We start from the raw sequence: 14,993 nt of genomic DNA on the forward strand, positions 1-14,993 counted from the left end.
GAATTTTTCTTCCAGCTCTTTAATCAGGAAGATCTATGTTAGGAGATGTAACCTTTTTGGAATGAAAAGCAAATGCTTACCTTTTCTGTTGCTCTCTGAAGGGAAGTTGTCCTACATGCCTGTAGCTGTTACATCCACTTTCCCTTGAGAAACTGGGGATATGTGTGTTTGTTGATTAAAACAGACATCATAGGGCCTCAGATCAAGTGACATTGCTGGACAGAAGCTCTAATCCATCACATCCTACTAAGCATTTGATTGCTGTATTAGAGAGGAGGGGGAGATTGTTCTTTTTTTTTGCCAGAAATTGTGAAAGGCTTTTGTACTTAGAAGTCAAGTGAAAGATGTTTTTGACATATATTGCAGTGCCTTGGGTTGTCATTATTGCAGGTAAGTAATTTGCTGTCTGCGAGACAGAGAGGAATTAATTGTATGCTCTAAGCAATATTTTTGTTAGGCAACACTTGCTAGTGCCATAGAATCTTTTCCAGTTAATGTTGATTGCAGTGAGCATATTTCTAGACATCCGTTGCATGGCTAGATCATAATCAATGGGGATTTTTTTCATTTTTGTAAATAAACCTCCTTCTTTTTCTTTTTCTCTCTTTTTTTTTCTTTTTTTAATAATTTTGTAGGACCTGGGGATAACGAAAGTGGGTCATATGAAGCGAATTCTCCAGGGAATTAAAGAGCTCGGCAAGAACACCTCTTTGTCTGAAGTGTAATTATGCTGGTGCGCTCCCTAGAGAGAGAAGGGGAAGTTGCTGGAGAAACAAAGCTGTTGCAGGCACTTAGCTGTCTTTGTAGTTTACTCTATGGAAGAATAAGCACCGGTGTTTGTACAGGCTAGTATCTCTGAATTCTTGTATGGTGAAGAGCTTGCTGCAAGAGTACAAAAGGATTTGTGCCAAAAAAAAAAAAAAAAAAAAAAAAAAAAGGAAAAGGTGGTATGTTCTGCGAAGATGTTTTCTTGGTGTGCAAACTTGGCCAGTTCAGATAAGCACATTTTGGTAAATTGATTGGTTTATGGTGAACTGCACTGACTGGAAAATATAATCAAGAAATGATTGCTTTGCTTACATGCAGCTCAGTATGCCTCTCTTTATGCTGCAGCAAGATACCACTGTACAGCATGAGGTTGCCTGGTTATCCTTCCAAGGCATAGCTCCATAAAACCTCCTGTGCAGGAGACCAGGAGGTTTTGGAGGTTCCACACGTGGGCCTAGCAGTGCCGCAGGTACCCAGCACTCACTCGCTGGCCACGCAGAAGGGGGGAGAGATACCTTGTGATACCATGAATGCAAACTATAATGCATGGTGTGCCTGCCTGAATTGTCTGTTGTTCTGTTGCATGACACATCTGATACTTTAAACACTTGAACAACTTTTATATCGGTTTGAATGAGATTTAATTTATTACTACTTGAGTGTCTTTTTTTTTTCCGTTTCAGGCACTTTTCTATTCTTCAGTGTTGTGTTATGCCTAAAATGTGTTCTACGGCAAAGGATGTGTGGGTGTGGAAACTTAGCATTTGTGCCATATTCAGCAGATTATATGCATTATATATGATTGAAACACTGTACAGTTAGATTTTTAAATATACCATGTACAGAAGGTATATCAGGTAACTAACTTATGAGTATTTTTGAAAGACCGGTACCTCACAAAAATATCAGTTGGCTTCCTGCATGGAAAATGATAAAGAATTTTCTCATGGTGCATTTTAATGTAGTTATTCTGTTATCTTAAAAATCTGTAGCATATTTGAACTTTTAGGCACTAATGGTTTTATTTATTCTATTGTTCAAAAAGCAGGTTGAAAGATTAATGAAAATTTTTTACAGGAAAATTAATTTTATTTATCATGCATAAGAAGAGTTTTAAAATGTAGCAGCTGATTTGATTTTTGTGGGGTAAGCTTTTACTCATTACTAATTAACTATTAATTTAAAAATGTCTCTGTATGCATTTCTTTACAAAGGTATCAATTTGGTTTTTGTGAGCATTCCTACATTGGTAGATCATAAAAATTTAAAAACAAACTCTAAGGTTTTACACTATGCATGCAAAGATGAATCACATGCAAGACAGTAATCCATGAGTGTAAACAGGTTAAAAAGTGAAAACCATCTTTGTTTAGAAATTGTGTTAGACCAGAGCTTATAAGGTTATTTACAGTTTACTTAAATGAAACATAGCTTCATAATTGAATTTCCTGTTTAACTTTTCAGAAAACTATTAATCTCGTAGAAAAATAATTTGCATATATCTACAGAAAAACCTACTTAAATGTTTGAGATGAGATGATATTGCACCACCTGCCAGAAAACTTGCACGGAATCGCTGTCTCCTTGCTGTTCCTAACAACGTGTCATTGCAGCTTGAGGAACACTTGACTTTTACTTAGTTGAGTGGCTTTGACATTACTTACAGTTAAAGAGTATCTAAATATATATTTATGTTTTGCTCATAGGCAGCAGAGTAAGGTTTCATTTGTTTATTCCAAATCTTATTTTCCCCATTAAATGGTTTTGCCTTCCCATTCTCATGAGTATGATGGGAGTTGTTCCTTGGGAAGTAGGTGGGAATCGTCCCTTGGAAAGTAAAATCTATTCCCCTCATTGTTTTATTGCAAAAAAAAAAAAAAATCAAAAGGAGCAAAACAGGCTTTGTTTATATCCAATTATAGTGCTGTGTGCTCTTGCTCCTGTAGGTTCAACAGGCACCACTCTGGGAGCTCTGTGGACATAATTGATTATTCTGGTAAACAAATAAAAGTAAAAGGCTATGTTCCATTAGGTTTTCCATAAAAAACAAACCAAAATCCCTTTGCCAAGTGACATGATTTTCATGCTGTTGTATGAAAAGCGTATGCAAACAATGGGAAGTTAGGCAAACAATGGAAAGATTATATATTTTTTTAATGTACTTGACATTCTCTGCTTTAATGATGTTCAGATGGCATCTGTCCAGTCTTTGCAAGTTGTATTTCTTTTTCTCTCTGTTTCTCCGTAAGCTATGCTATGTTTTAATGTGTGGCAGCATTCTAATATAGGGATGTTACGGTAGACTGTGTAGTTAATCTTCCTGGTCGATTCAAGGACATAGTACGTGGAAGAACTTTCTTTGCTTTCCTGATTGTAGGATACACTCTCTTTACAATTTTCAGCCTTGCTATATGCAATGCGTTAAGACGGGCTATGGAACAGATCTCTTCAGGTCACTGTAGAGTTCTACGCTGAGTATCTTAAAAAATGGGAGCTGCTTTTAGGCAGGGAAAACGGGCAAATGTTGTTTGTAACGCAACTTTCTTATGGCACTCCTCAAATTACCTCAGTATAGGACAACTGATCAATTGTCTTTGTACAGTTTGGTTTTTTTTTTTTAAATGACCACCAAAGAATTTAACTTTGATTGTCCTAAGCAGAAGGTTTTTTTAAACATGCAATGAGAAAAAAATTGGAAGCATCATTTATGTTGTATTTATTAGATGCCCAGGAGAGCAAATTTTATGCAACCCTATGCCTTAGACTAATGTTGGCTATCAAATCCAAATGCATCTGACAAGGAGACTCAAATTATTTTACGGGCTTTCTCTGCCAAGGTCATGGGTCGTAACTGTGTTTAGTGATCTGGCTTTTCTACAGACAGACTTTTGAACACAGTGTTACTATCACATGATTATTGTAATTTCCAAGTATTGGGTTTTTTCCTTACTGTTGTAAAAAAGTCCCAGCTCCCAGAACTAAGGACACACATAGCTACATTTTTAACAGACTGAATTCTTTATAATTTAATCCTGACGTTTAAAGTGCTTCAAAGCATACATCCCAGTATTTCAACAAAAATAAGGTAAGCACATCCCCCTAAAAGTAGTTAGTTTTTTAGAAAACAAGTTATCCCAATAGATCTTGTGGACCCCAATTCAACATGCTAGATTCATCAAGACAAAAAATCACTATACAGAGTTCACTGGATTTTTTTTTTTTCCCCTAGTCAAATACACTTCATTTCCGTGGTCAGTCAGCATACCTTAAAATCTGAAAGGAATACAGCACAAACAGCATTTTTTTGAAGTGGCTGCTATTCATATAGATGAAGTACCCTACACCTCAGAAAGAGGAAGAGGAGAAATACATGTTTTAAAATGGCAGCAGATTGCTAAGTGCATGTTTCTGTTTTGTCATTTTCTAATAGGATTTTCCCAGTTCACTGCATTCAATTGCTGTAGCAACCTCTGACTCCGGTCATGCAAGTATTGCCTTTATCATGCCTAATGCCTTCTTAGAAACAGAATGAAATCAGGCAAACTCATGGTTGTAGGTGTAGAGGATTTTTTACAATACTTTAAAAGAAAAAACTTGTTCAAAAATGAAATTTTTTATATGATGGCAATTGCAACTTTCCTTTATGATACATTTTTATGTACTTCCCCTTAACCATTATTTTTTCTCCTGAACATCTCTTTCTTTCAAAGAAAAATATTTTAAACTTGAAAGAACAGTAAAATGTAAAGAGTGTGATCAAAAACCCTACCCGACTACTTCAATCCAGTATTTCTTACTTTGGGACTGGAGTAAACATGCTTGCGCCTGTAAATAATGAATAGAAATCATTTTTCTCTCTCCATCCCTGCCCAAAGAAATTAATACTGCATTGTTGTGTAAGTGTAATTCAAACAAGAGAAATTAATTTTTTTATAATGGCCCATTTCATATTTTCCTATGCTTTTTGTAGAAAAATAGATAATATGCTAATTTTGACTTTTTAATTGAACTCAGTGATGCTAATTCACTTAACGAAAATTTCATAATGCCTTGATAATGAACAGATCTTATTTCAAGGGTGAACTTATCAGTGTTTTTCAGTGCATCTAGTCTTCCTTTCGGAAAGACTGGCAGGAGACCTTCTTCACATGTAATGGAAAATTAATATATAAAGTAAATATGAGAGGATGTTCCATAGTCCTACTTTAAAAATAGATGTAAAACTACATATTATACATAGATAATTCCACAATGGACATGTAAGACAAAAACCCACTCAGTGATTTCATTTTGCTTGATGCTTCCTATTAATGATTGCATTACTAATGTTTACTACTGTTTCTCCATTGCTCTCTCTGTGCCCCTGAGTATTAAGTTCTTGCATATAAGTTTGACAGCTCTGGTAACTAATAATTAGCAGTGCAAAAAGTCTTTGTGAAAGGTAAAATCACAAGTGATGTATATTGTTGAGGATAATCGAGCTGCAACAATACATTTAGCTTACAACCAGGAAATCATCTTGTCGCTTGTGTAAGTACATGAAAGCCACAGAAGATTATATGAGTAATTATAAACTTATTTTTTCACCCCAATAACACAAGTACCTCTCAACTGCAGTGTTCTGAGTGTTACGTTTATACTACGGGCTCTCCCTTTTTTTTGATTCTGTTTTCATAGATTGTATGTTTTGTGGTATGATATTCATATCATCAAGGTTTGATGCTGCTTATTCTAACTGCGAAGATTTCATGTTTGCAGGAACTGTACATGACTGTATTGCTGTCTTAAGTAAAAGGAGGAGTTTTTGATGACTTGAGGAAGCTGAAGAGTTTGGACAGGACTTAAAATTATCTCTGCTGCCTCTTCAGAGATTAATGGTAGTGTCAGAAGGATTGATAAAGCATCATTTGGTAATTATCAATAGAAGATCTTTACTGGTTGTATAAATTCCTGTGTTTATATATAGAATATAGTGTGGAACTTGATCTTTTTTACAAAAAGAAAAATATTTTCTAGTTCTTTTCTACTACTGTTGCATTAGGTTTAATAGCTCTGTTAAGGGTTAGCTTATGTACTTGAACTACTCGTTTCTGCCATACAGAAGCCCAGTCTGTTTCTCAGAAATTATATTCTATTTGGAAGCCATCTGGAGACTTCCAGGAGACTATTTCTGTAGCCAGTTGGAGCTAATACCAAAATTCATAGCAACTTCTGTAGACTTAATAGTGACAGCCCTCAAAATTTTAACTGAAAAAAAATGTTTTTGAAAGGTTGGGGTTTTTTTTCAGTCTGTAGCATTAAACTTAAAACATCATCCCCTTATCATCTGTAAATAATACTGTTAACACTTTGGCAAACTAGCAAAATGCTGGCAATTACAGACCCGAGAGATTCCTGGACAAATTGAAATGAATTTATCTGTAGTAGTGAAAGACCTACCACCTTCAGAGCAGTCAACAGAAAATTCATATATGTACATGGTAGAATTATAAACATCTATTTTAAATAATTGAAGACCTTGTCTCCCAGTTGACAGAAACACTTTTTACATAAGCTCTTTGATGGGATTTTGAGTTCATATAACCTATTGCTTATGTTAGTGAGGGCAGAAGAAGCTGGTGCAAATTAATTTTTAACACAGGTCATGTCTCTACTAATGTTCCCACACTGCTTCCCAGCTCCTGTGTCTGGATGACTTCCCAGCTGCTTGGCAAGATGAGACCCTCGCATGTCTTCCCCAGTTTCTTTCAGAAAAGCTGAACAGGCAGGCTAGGAAAAAGCTGTAGGATGCTCCGGGAGATCTAGGTTGACCAGGGTTGCAAGTTCCAAAGACTAGCATAGCCATGGTGGACTAAAATCCTTTAAATTATACTCTTGCGATACCTGCCGAAAGCTGTATTTAGCTTGCCATACCACTAACAATTAACACTAGCTACTGGCATGCCCTTGGAAAGACAGGCGTTTTAGCTAACTCCAGCAGCTGTGTAAGACTTCTGAAAATACTAGAAATTGTGGTAGCTATTAGTAGGACAAGTATGAAGTGATTAATCTACATTTTATTCTATGGAAAAAACACTTTGGAAAAATACATTTGTAGTGGGATTGAAAGATTAGTGTTAGGATTGAAAAGATACTGAAGGTAAAAGCAATATGGTACAAAGTTTAAAGTAATTTGAAATTATTATTTTTTCAAATTCTTTGGAAACAATTCTTTTAGGAAGCTGTGTTTGATCCAGGTATAGCTGTGTTATACTATAGCATGTGAACTGGAAGATGAAACCAGGAGGAAGTGAACTAAAAGTAAAACTGGGTAGTTTGTTTTCATGTTGGAAACCACGTGAAAAGCCAAAAATAAAATTCGCACCGTGTCCCAAATCCCTACTATGAATATTTAAAGCGAATTAGCATTTTAAGTCTTACTTTTATTAAACTCAAGGATTAATTGGATAGAAAACTTTTTAGTTTAATTAATAACCTGACAATGTCATTAAAAGGGAAAGAGTTACAGATACGACTATGTTTTTCTCCCCATGTTAGCTGAGGTAAAACCCTGTTTGGGACTAACTCTCTTTGCAGTTACAGTCAATTATTATGTAAACGCAGAGGTTGCAGAAAGTCCTTTGAAGCTGCTTGGTCTTGCTTTTCAGGGACAAGGAGAGCACGTGTGCTGACAAGTAAGGTCTGGGGGCTTTTCATTAGAATTTTAAGAATATAAGATTTTCTATTGGGACAGTTTGTGAAGGTTTACAACAAGCACACAGGCATGTGGATACTCACTGTGAAGTTTCCTAGTGGCACTGTCCTCTCACAAGATGCCATCTCTGTATATTGCAATAAACGTTTGGACTGTACTGCTTAGCCAGATTTCAGAGGATTTTCTACAGGCATCTGTTACTTGTGGTATCTGTACTTTCTGTCCTGGATTTCTGGCTCCTTAAAACATTACTTTGAACAATGCAGTTGTCCATATATGTCAAAAATTACCATTTTTCCCCTTAAAGAGCACAGCTTGTGAACTTACCCTGAAATAACTAATTTCATTAGCCACTCCCTTACATCATGTCCATTGAATCCTAGAAGAGCTGAAACATGGGACCTCCCTAGAGCTGCCAGTTGTATACCTAGTAATTTAGTTTGCTGAAGCTTGTATGTTGGGTGGATCATCAAAGGGCAAGGTACTATTCGCAGCAGAAGATGAGATGTGCAGTAGATGGGATTTGTACATAAAGAGTACAAGCCATGAGGACCTTCTGAGAGGTGAAGAGGGCTTGATCTCTGCAACAGATATCTGGTCCTTTTTCATTGCTGCTATCACACACGAATCATTTAACGCCATCTAATAATAGCAGCTTCCTGTCTTAATTCACGGTGACAGCAAACATATCAGTTAGGAATAACAAAACTTCTCACTGTCGCAACTGTATGTCCAGAGCAGGTATCTTTAAATGCTGAGCACAGTGGAATCTCATGAATGTACTTGCAGTGTATGTTCTGGCATTTAAAAAAGCAAATTTAATCTAAAGGTATTTTAAAGGTCCGGAGACCAACATGGGTGATTTCTCTCATTAGCCAGGCTTGTCACTTAAATTAGTATTCCAGTCAAGTACAGCTGTTAGTTAATTCTGTATTAACACCCACTTACTTGCATGAATGGATGCATGAAGTGCACATGGAATTGTTGCAGAGATGTGACACTGTATAGTTTTCTATAACTCATATTTGGGTCTGACATGTTTTGTAGCAAAAACCTGAAACACACTATTTCTACCCAATTCAAAAACATAGTCAATAGAAAATGAAAACATCTAATGTGATCTGTACTGGTTTAGGTAAAAATTGCTGCATGCTCTGTAGTTTCTGCCCTTCGTCTCCTCTGTTCACTCCACAGGAAAATTCATCAAACATGCAGATCTGTTGGGACTTAGGCATGTGCTTTAAACAGCACTTCAGTCCCCCTTGGAGATTGCTCATGTATTTTAGTTTTAGCATTTATGTGTAAGCCTACAAAGGATTTGTGTAGGTAGAAACTCTTCTTTGCATAAAAGTTAACATCAGACTGACCATCGGTAGACTTTTAAATGCCATACCTATGAATGTTGTTCTCTTGCCAGTATTTACGTGTGCATGTGTGTATATATGTAGTATTTAGTTTGCAGTGTGTATGTGTGTGCACACCTGTATATATGTATGTATATACATACCCTGGTTCTGCCCAATATAATGATGCCAACTTGTGTGTAGAGCCAAAAAAACTTAAAACTATACAATGCTTGAGATGCTGCATTGTTTTTATTACAATATTTTTTATATCAGATGAATTGCAGGATGTTTACAGATGCTTATTAATATTTAACTTATACAATGGAGTGGCAGGATGTTTGTGATTGTTGTCAGCTAAAGAATTGTATACGATTCTGGGTGAGATTTTGGCTTTGATGAAATCCTTGGCAAAACTCCCATTGATCTCACTGGGGCCAAGATTAAACCCCTCTGAATCTATTGTTTACTGGCTATTTTCCTACTGTGATAATTTTTTTTTTTAATGAGTGAAATGTATTTATTTTTTTCCCAATGTGAAATCTGCAGTTCCTATTTGGATTTTTCTACAGAACCTGCAAGCTACAACACAGGTGGGAATATATGCCTCAGAGAATATACAGAATTTTTCATTGGTCTGGTCCTTGAATATATCTAAGAAAATACCTTCTAAAATAGCTTTTGTAAGATTTAATACAGAATCTTCTAAAAACACATCACCTTTCATACCTCTTTCTACAAAGAGAACATGCAGCATGGCAGGTGAAAATGAAGAACTATTTATTGATGAATAAAATACTGGTTTCATACAGCTCACCTGGCTCTGCAGATCTGGAATGAGACACTTGAAGTACCATATCCAGAAGTACCTTATCAGAAAAAAAAAATGCTACATAGTATATGGCTTTAAACTTCTCATCAAGACATGGAGGTATCTTCAGAGCCAGTCTAGAGAATGATTCTTTTAATATTTCACAGATTAATAAAATTATGACAATATTAAGTGGTAAGGCAAATCAGGCAGCTGCTTGACATTAGAGAAATCACTTGTTAAGTGTCAGAAGGATCAGTTCTTTAATAGCACCAGGGAGGAAAAATACCTTAATGCAGCGCTTCCTAAATCCCTTTCCTGGGTATCTTTTAATTGTGTACGCTCTAAGTATATTCTTCCTGAAAAAAGACACAAGGCTGTGAAACAGCTAAATAGATGCATCTTAATTTCTTCATTTAAAGCTAAAAATATCATTTTCAAATGAGCTATTGTGCACTTTGAAATATATGTGTCTGGAACAGGTAAGTTTGTATTAATCATAGATAGTCATCCCACGGATACAGTAGGATTTGTAAAATTAGGTAGTTATGCCAATGTTATCAAAAGGTGAAGAAACAGCAAGCCAGTCGTATTCTCCCATGAGGCTCTTTTTGAAGTCATCTCTGCAGAATGCCCACCACTTGCAGGAGTCTTTTGCTATAATTTTGTTTTAAGAAAGGATCATATTCAGATTCTTACGCTTCCCCTTGCTAATAAGGAAGTAAGTATGCACCTTGGCTGAACTTTCCAGGAGTTTGTTGGCTATAGAAACAGACCTCAAAAGCATGAACAGTCAAGGCAACCAGTAGACTCATGGAGGATACACAGGGCTCTGCCTGGGCTCACTAGCCAGCTAATGTAGATCTGATTACAAATTTGGGGGAAAAAAGCTACTATTGTGCTCCCGTGGTGGTCAGTGGCAAACCTCCACGGTTATTAGTGGGAGCAGATGGGCACCCAAGTGAGCAGAGAACTTCCTTTTGCATGTTCATTATCTTTCTGTAATTATAATCAGGGCTGGAGTTCAGGACACACCATTATTTCTCTGAAAGGCCAGGACAAGTAAAGGATATGCGAGGAAATGAGGAGGAAGTGGCTGGAGGTCTGGATTCTGCCTTTAGTTTCCTGCCAGAGAGCTGGTGCAAGACTGGGGGCAACTCAGTTAGTTAACCTTTGTGTGCCTCACTTTCTCCGCCCGTGGGAGTAAGGATGCTTTCCACCTTTGTACAGCCCCCTCGAGACCTATAGGAGAGCAGTGGTATATAAGCAGCTAAGTTTTACTGACACTATTATACGTAGTATAAATAAATTACTTTTGTCCGTAACACTGCAAAAATTGCTTTTCCTAGTTTCAGTTCTGACTATTTGATGACCTACTACATTCTGGGTAGTCAGTTTTGAAGCTTAGCGATTGCTCTAGTACTTACAATTACACACATAGCGGGCTCTGTTTGCTGCAGAAAAGAGTAAAACTTTAAACTGCCTGACAAAACTTGCCAATGAAGTATATCTAACAGAGCAGGGGTGTAACTTTTGGCTTTATTTACTTGTAATAATGGTAAGGAACAGTGAATTTTGTTTGTTTACATACTGTTTACAATGGCACAGTTTTATTTTTAATATATAAAAAACAATTGAGGTATTTATTGCATATACTATTTTAAAGATGTTTTATGTGTTTTCACCTTTGGAATATATTGTTACATTTCCTTGTACAGATAATTTGGGTGGCTTTGTTAATATAGTTAGTAATTTTTATGACTACTAAGTGACCAGTTTTCCGTGCCTTTTTATTGTTGGATGCATGATACATATTTATTATTGTATGGAAGTCACTGAGATGTGTATTTTTGTATTCTGCTGGAAGCAATGGTTGATTTTATTGTACATGATAAGAGATGCCTTCCATAACAGGCACTCGTATGAGATCTTCCTTCTCAAATAAACAGAATGCATTCAATGTATGTAAGTCCTTGAATTGTTTCTGTGTCTGGAAATCGATGGAAATCCTTGAACATCATGATACTGAATTTTAGATACTCAAGATGTGGGCTGCTACCAGTGTCATCAAATCTAAAATAAAATTCCCCATTGAAAACAATACAGTGGCAAGTGCTTGGCACACTATAAGCCTTTGTACTTTAAAACTCTGTATGTTTAAACTAAATAAAATTTGGATGAATGACTGTCAAGCATAATTTCTATTCAGTCTGCCACACATTGCCTGAAAATTGTTTCAAATTACAGGCCTTGAATACAGCTTTTAAACATCCTTTATATGGCTATGTGCAAGCCCACATGTAAGTAGGTCACTGTGCATGTAGGTGTTTACATTTGCAGGGATCTTGCTGGCATATGGTGTATTAAATGTAAAAATAGATTTACATTTGCATCCATAGTAACAACAGTCGTTAAAACAGAATATACAGTAGTGCCCATTTTTCCACGGTAAGTGGCAGTAAAACAAACACATTTTTCCTTAGTAGTATATACTGAACCTCTCTAACACCAACCCAGATAAACACTCATTTGAGTTGATTCCATGCCAGGACCTGAAGCCAGAGGGCAATTCTGCAGGCAATCATCCACTACCATGTTGTAGGTCAGTGAGCTACTAGGCTGGTACTTAACACAAGACGCAATGTGAAAGTAACTACAATCAATGGCATATACAGAAGGAAAAATATAGTGTGTAGTAACCTAAATCAGTTGATGAAAGCAATAATCTTGTGGTTGGGATCCTATTGTCCTGAAGTGATCATATGTGGAAGAAGCATTTTTATGCATAACCCAGAATGCTTAAAGGTCAAGCACTGGCAGTTTTAACACACAATAAATTCCTGCTGATTACACATTTCTTAGGATTGAAGTCTGCACTTTAATTTTGAGTGTGTTTCATGTGCATTCAATTTCTTTAACTAAACCAAAACGGTTGGTTGTAATAATGAAAGCTGTGGCATAAATGAGAGACTGTATTAGGAGAAAGAGCCAGTGAGGTAAAGTAGGGGACACCACTGGGGATGGCACTCTGGAGTGCATAAGGAGATGTATGATGGTGTATTGACACTGTGAACTCTCCACAATTGCTTCTAGCAGTTAGACTTAACAATAAGATAGGCTTCCCATAGTTCATCTTGCCTGTATGTTAGGTTTGTGCGAATAAGAAGTCAAAGACTGTGGAAAAAGTGGTTGCATTATAAGCCTTAACTTGGGAGATGCACTTGGGGATTTTTTAAATTATTTTAAGAAGAGTTTGAGAAATGGGTGAACTTCATACCATAATATATATTTTAGTAATTTTGTGGTGTATAATCAATCTGTTCATACTGGTGACACCAAATAACTGATGATAAGGACTGAAATTGTGCTAATTTTTAAGTCCTGTGACTAAATTCATAAACATCTGGAAAAAAGGTTTAAATTAGACAGGAAAGAGTTTAAATTACAAGTCCCAATGCAAATCTCTAGAAGCAAATCTAATAGAGTTACTGCCTGGACAGTTTATCAAAAAGGGCCGTATAGATGTCTTGTCTAAAACACAAAATCTAGTAGTGAATTGTTTAAAGAGGTTTAGTTTGGATGGAGTGACAAACTACAAAGGCAGAAATGAAACTGGTGGCAGTATAAGCAGCTCCTTCATTTCATGTTGATACTAGACTATTAGAATATTAGAACAGTGAGCATGGTAAAAAGTGGGAAAGAAAATTATTTTAAAATTATGCCATTCAGGCCACTGAAAGTTTGTGTTTAGATTAAAATCTGCCCATCCTGGAAGTAGCTGTGGGAGTATGGCAGTAGCCTGAGTTGGCTGTGTATTTAACTAGTTGTTTGTACCATTTCCTTTGGAGTTATTGCAGGCTATTTTCTAACTAAATAAATGCAGTTCTGATCATATTTATAAGTATACTTTTTGAAAGTAAAATAACCTGTGTCAACAGAACCATGGCCTTGATTGTCCCCGGCCGGAAGACATATGGATCGAATTTGTACTGTAAGCATGACAAAACACAATGCAGGCGCAATAGCTTCTGTCTTGGCCAAATGCACAACTGATGAGCGAGAGCAGCAGCTGGCCCAAATCCTTCTCTTTTAGCTGAGAACTGAAGGGATCTACACGGAAGTGCATCTTTCTTTTTATAGCGGGAGAGATAGATGGATGTCACGGTGATGAAATGGGACATCCTGGGATGTGGCAGATGCCTCACTGAGGCAGCAGGATTTCTGCTCGGGCTTTAGTTTCCATTTCCTTTCCCTGACAGCAGCACACAGCTGTGCCTGCACTTGCCCCTCTGAACTCATTCCTCCACTCTGCCCTTTAGCTGTTATTTGCCTCTCCTATACCTCAAAGCTTTCAGCCCTTCTCAGGTCCCCAACCATCACTTCCCAATTACACTTTGCCAAGTGCAATTTCCTTTCTTCAATTTCATTCCGAAAAAAATCTGTCTGCTGCCTAGTGACATCAGTGTAACAGCAGATATATGTTCTCCTGGCAGTCAAGCTATCCTCTGAGTAAATCAGTTCATTAATTAAAAATCAGACATGTAATACCTCTGAATCCCTAATTCACAGTCCCTGGTAATCTGCTAATGGCATAACTATTCAACAAAGGGCATGTTTTCCCTCATCCTGAGGGAATGCTGCTTTGCTGAGACTTCCTGGGCACAGCTTCCCCAACCCGCTGTTGAAGCCATCAGTTCTCTGAAGGTCAAGTCAGCAAGTGTTCACACAGAAGCCTGTGAGTGCTGTGTGTAAGAGTATGTGTTTCTGATTTACACTTGACAACTTATTTTCCATCTAACTTCGCTTAAAAGCATGAATTTGGTCAATCAGAAACATTAGGGGCTGGTTTTGGATGAATAAAAATGAAGAAAATGCAAGAGTGGTTGAAGATGCCATGGAGCTGCTTCCAAAACATGGTTTCTTTGGAGTGAGTGGAAGCTGCTTTTTTAAGCATAGAAGGTTCACAAGTCACCTCAGAATACCTGCACAAAAGGTTCGGTAGGTAGTGGTTTCAGGCCATCCTTTCTCCTTTGCCACCTTCTACAAACACTGGGAGGAGCAGGTGGGTTCTGGGGCCAATTCCTCATCTGAATCAGAGTGCTGGTTTGGAGGAGGGTGCTTTTGCCTGGAGTTGTGCAGGCAATCCTTTCCTAAAATTGAAATCGAGGGTGCTTTTGCCTGGAGTTGTGTAGGCAATCCTTTCCTAAAATTGAAACCCATGTGCTTGAATAAAACTGTATGTTATAAAGTGAGTTTTTCTTTTTTAAGCACTGACTTTCTAAGGAGGTGAGCATTACGAGATTCTGCCTGTCATTTGGACTCTCTGGCTTCCTCTCTTCTGGGCCTCCACCTCCCACGCCACCATGTTTTGAGCACC

General features: G+C 37.1%; 1 protein-coding gene across 2 annotated transcripts in view; it reads left to right on the forward strand.

The window, feature by feature from the left end:
* DGKH (diacylglycerol kinase eta) overlaps positions 1-11,580 on the forward strand; it is a 173,595-nt gene extending 162,015 nt beyond the window's left edge. For both annotated transcript variants that reach the window (XM_074815606.1, XM_074815605.1), the window contains one exon: positions 636-11,580. In XM_074815606.1, coding sequence (XP_074671707.1) covers positions 636-725 — 90 coding nt within the window. In that variant the 3' untranslated portion in view covers positions 726-11,580. The remainder of the gene's footprint in view (positions 1-635) is intronic.
* Positions 11,581-14,993: the final 3,413 nt, after the last annotated feature.

Source organism: Strix aluco, chromosome 2, assembly GCF_031877795.1.
Source record: "Strix aluco isolate bStrAlu1 chromosome 2, bStrAlu1.hap1, whole genome shotgun sequence".
NCBI lineage: Eukaryota > Metazoa > Chordata > Aves > Strigiformes > Strigidae > Strix > Strix aluco.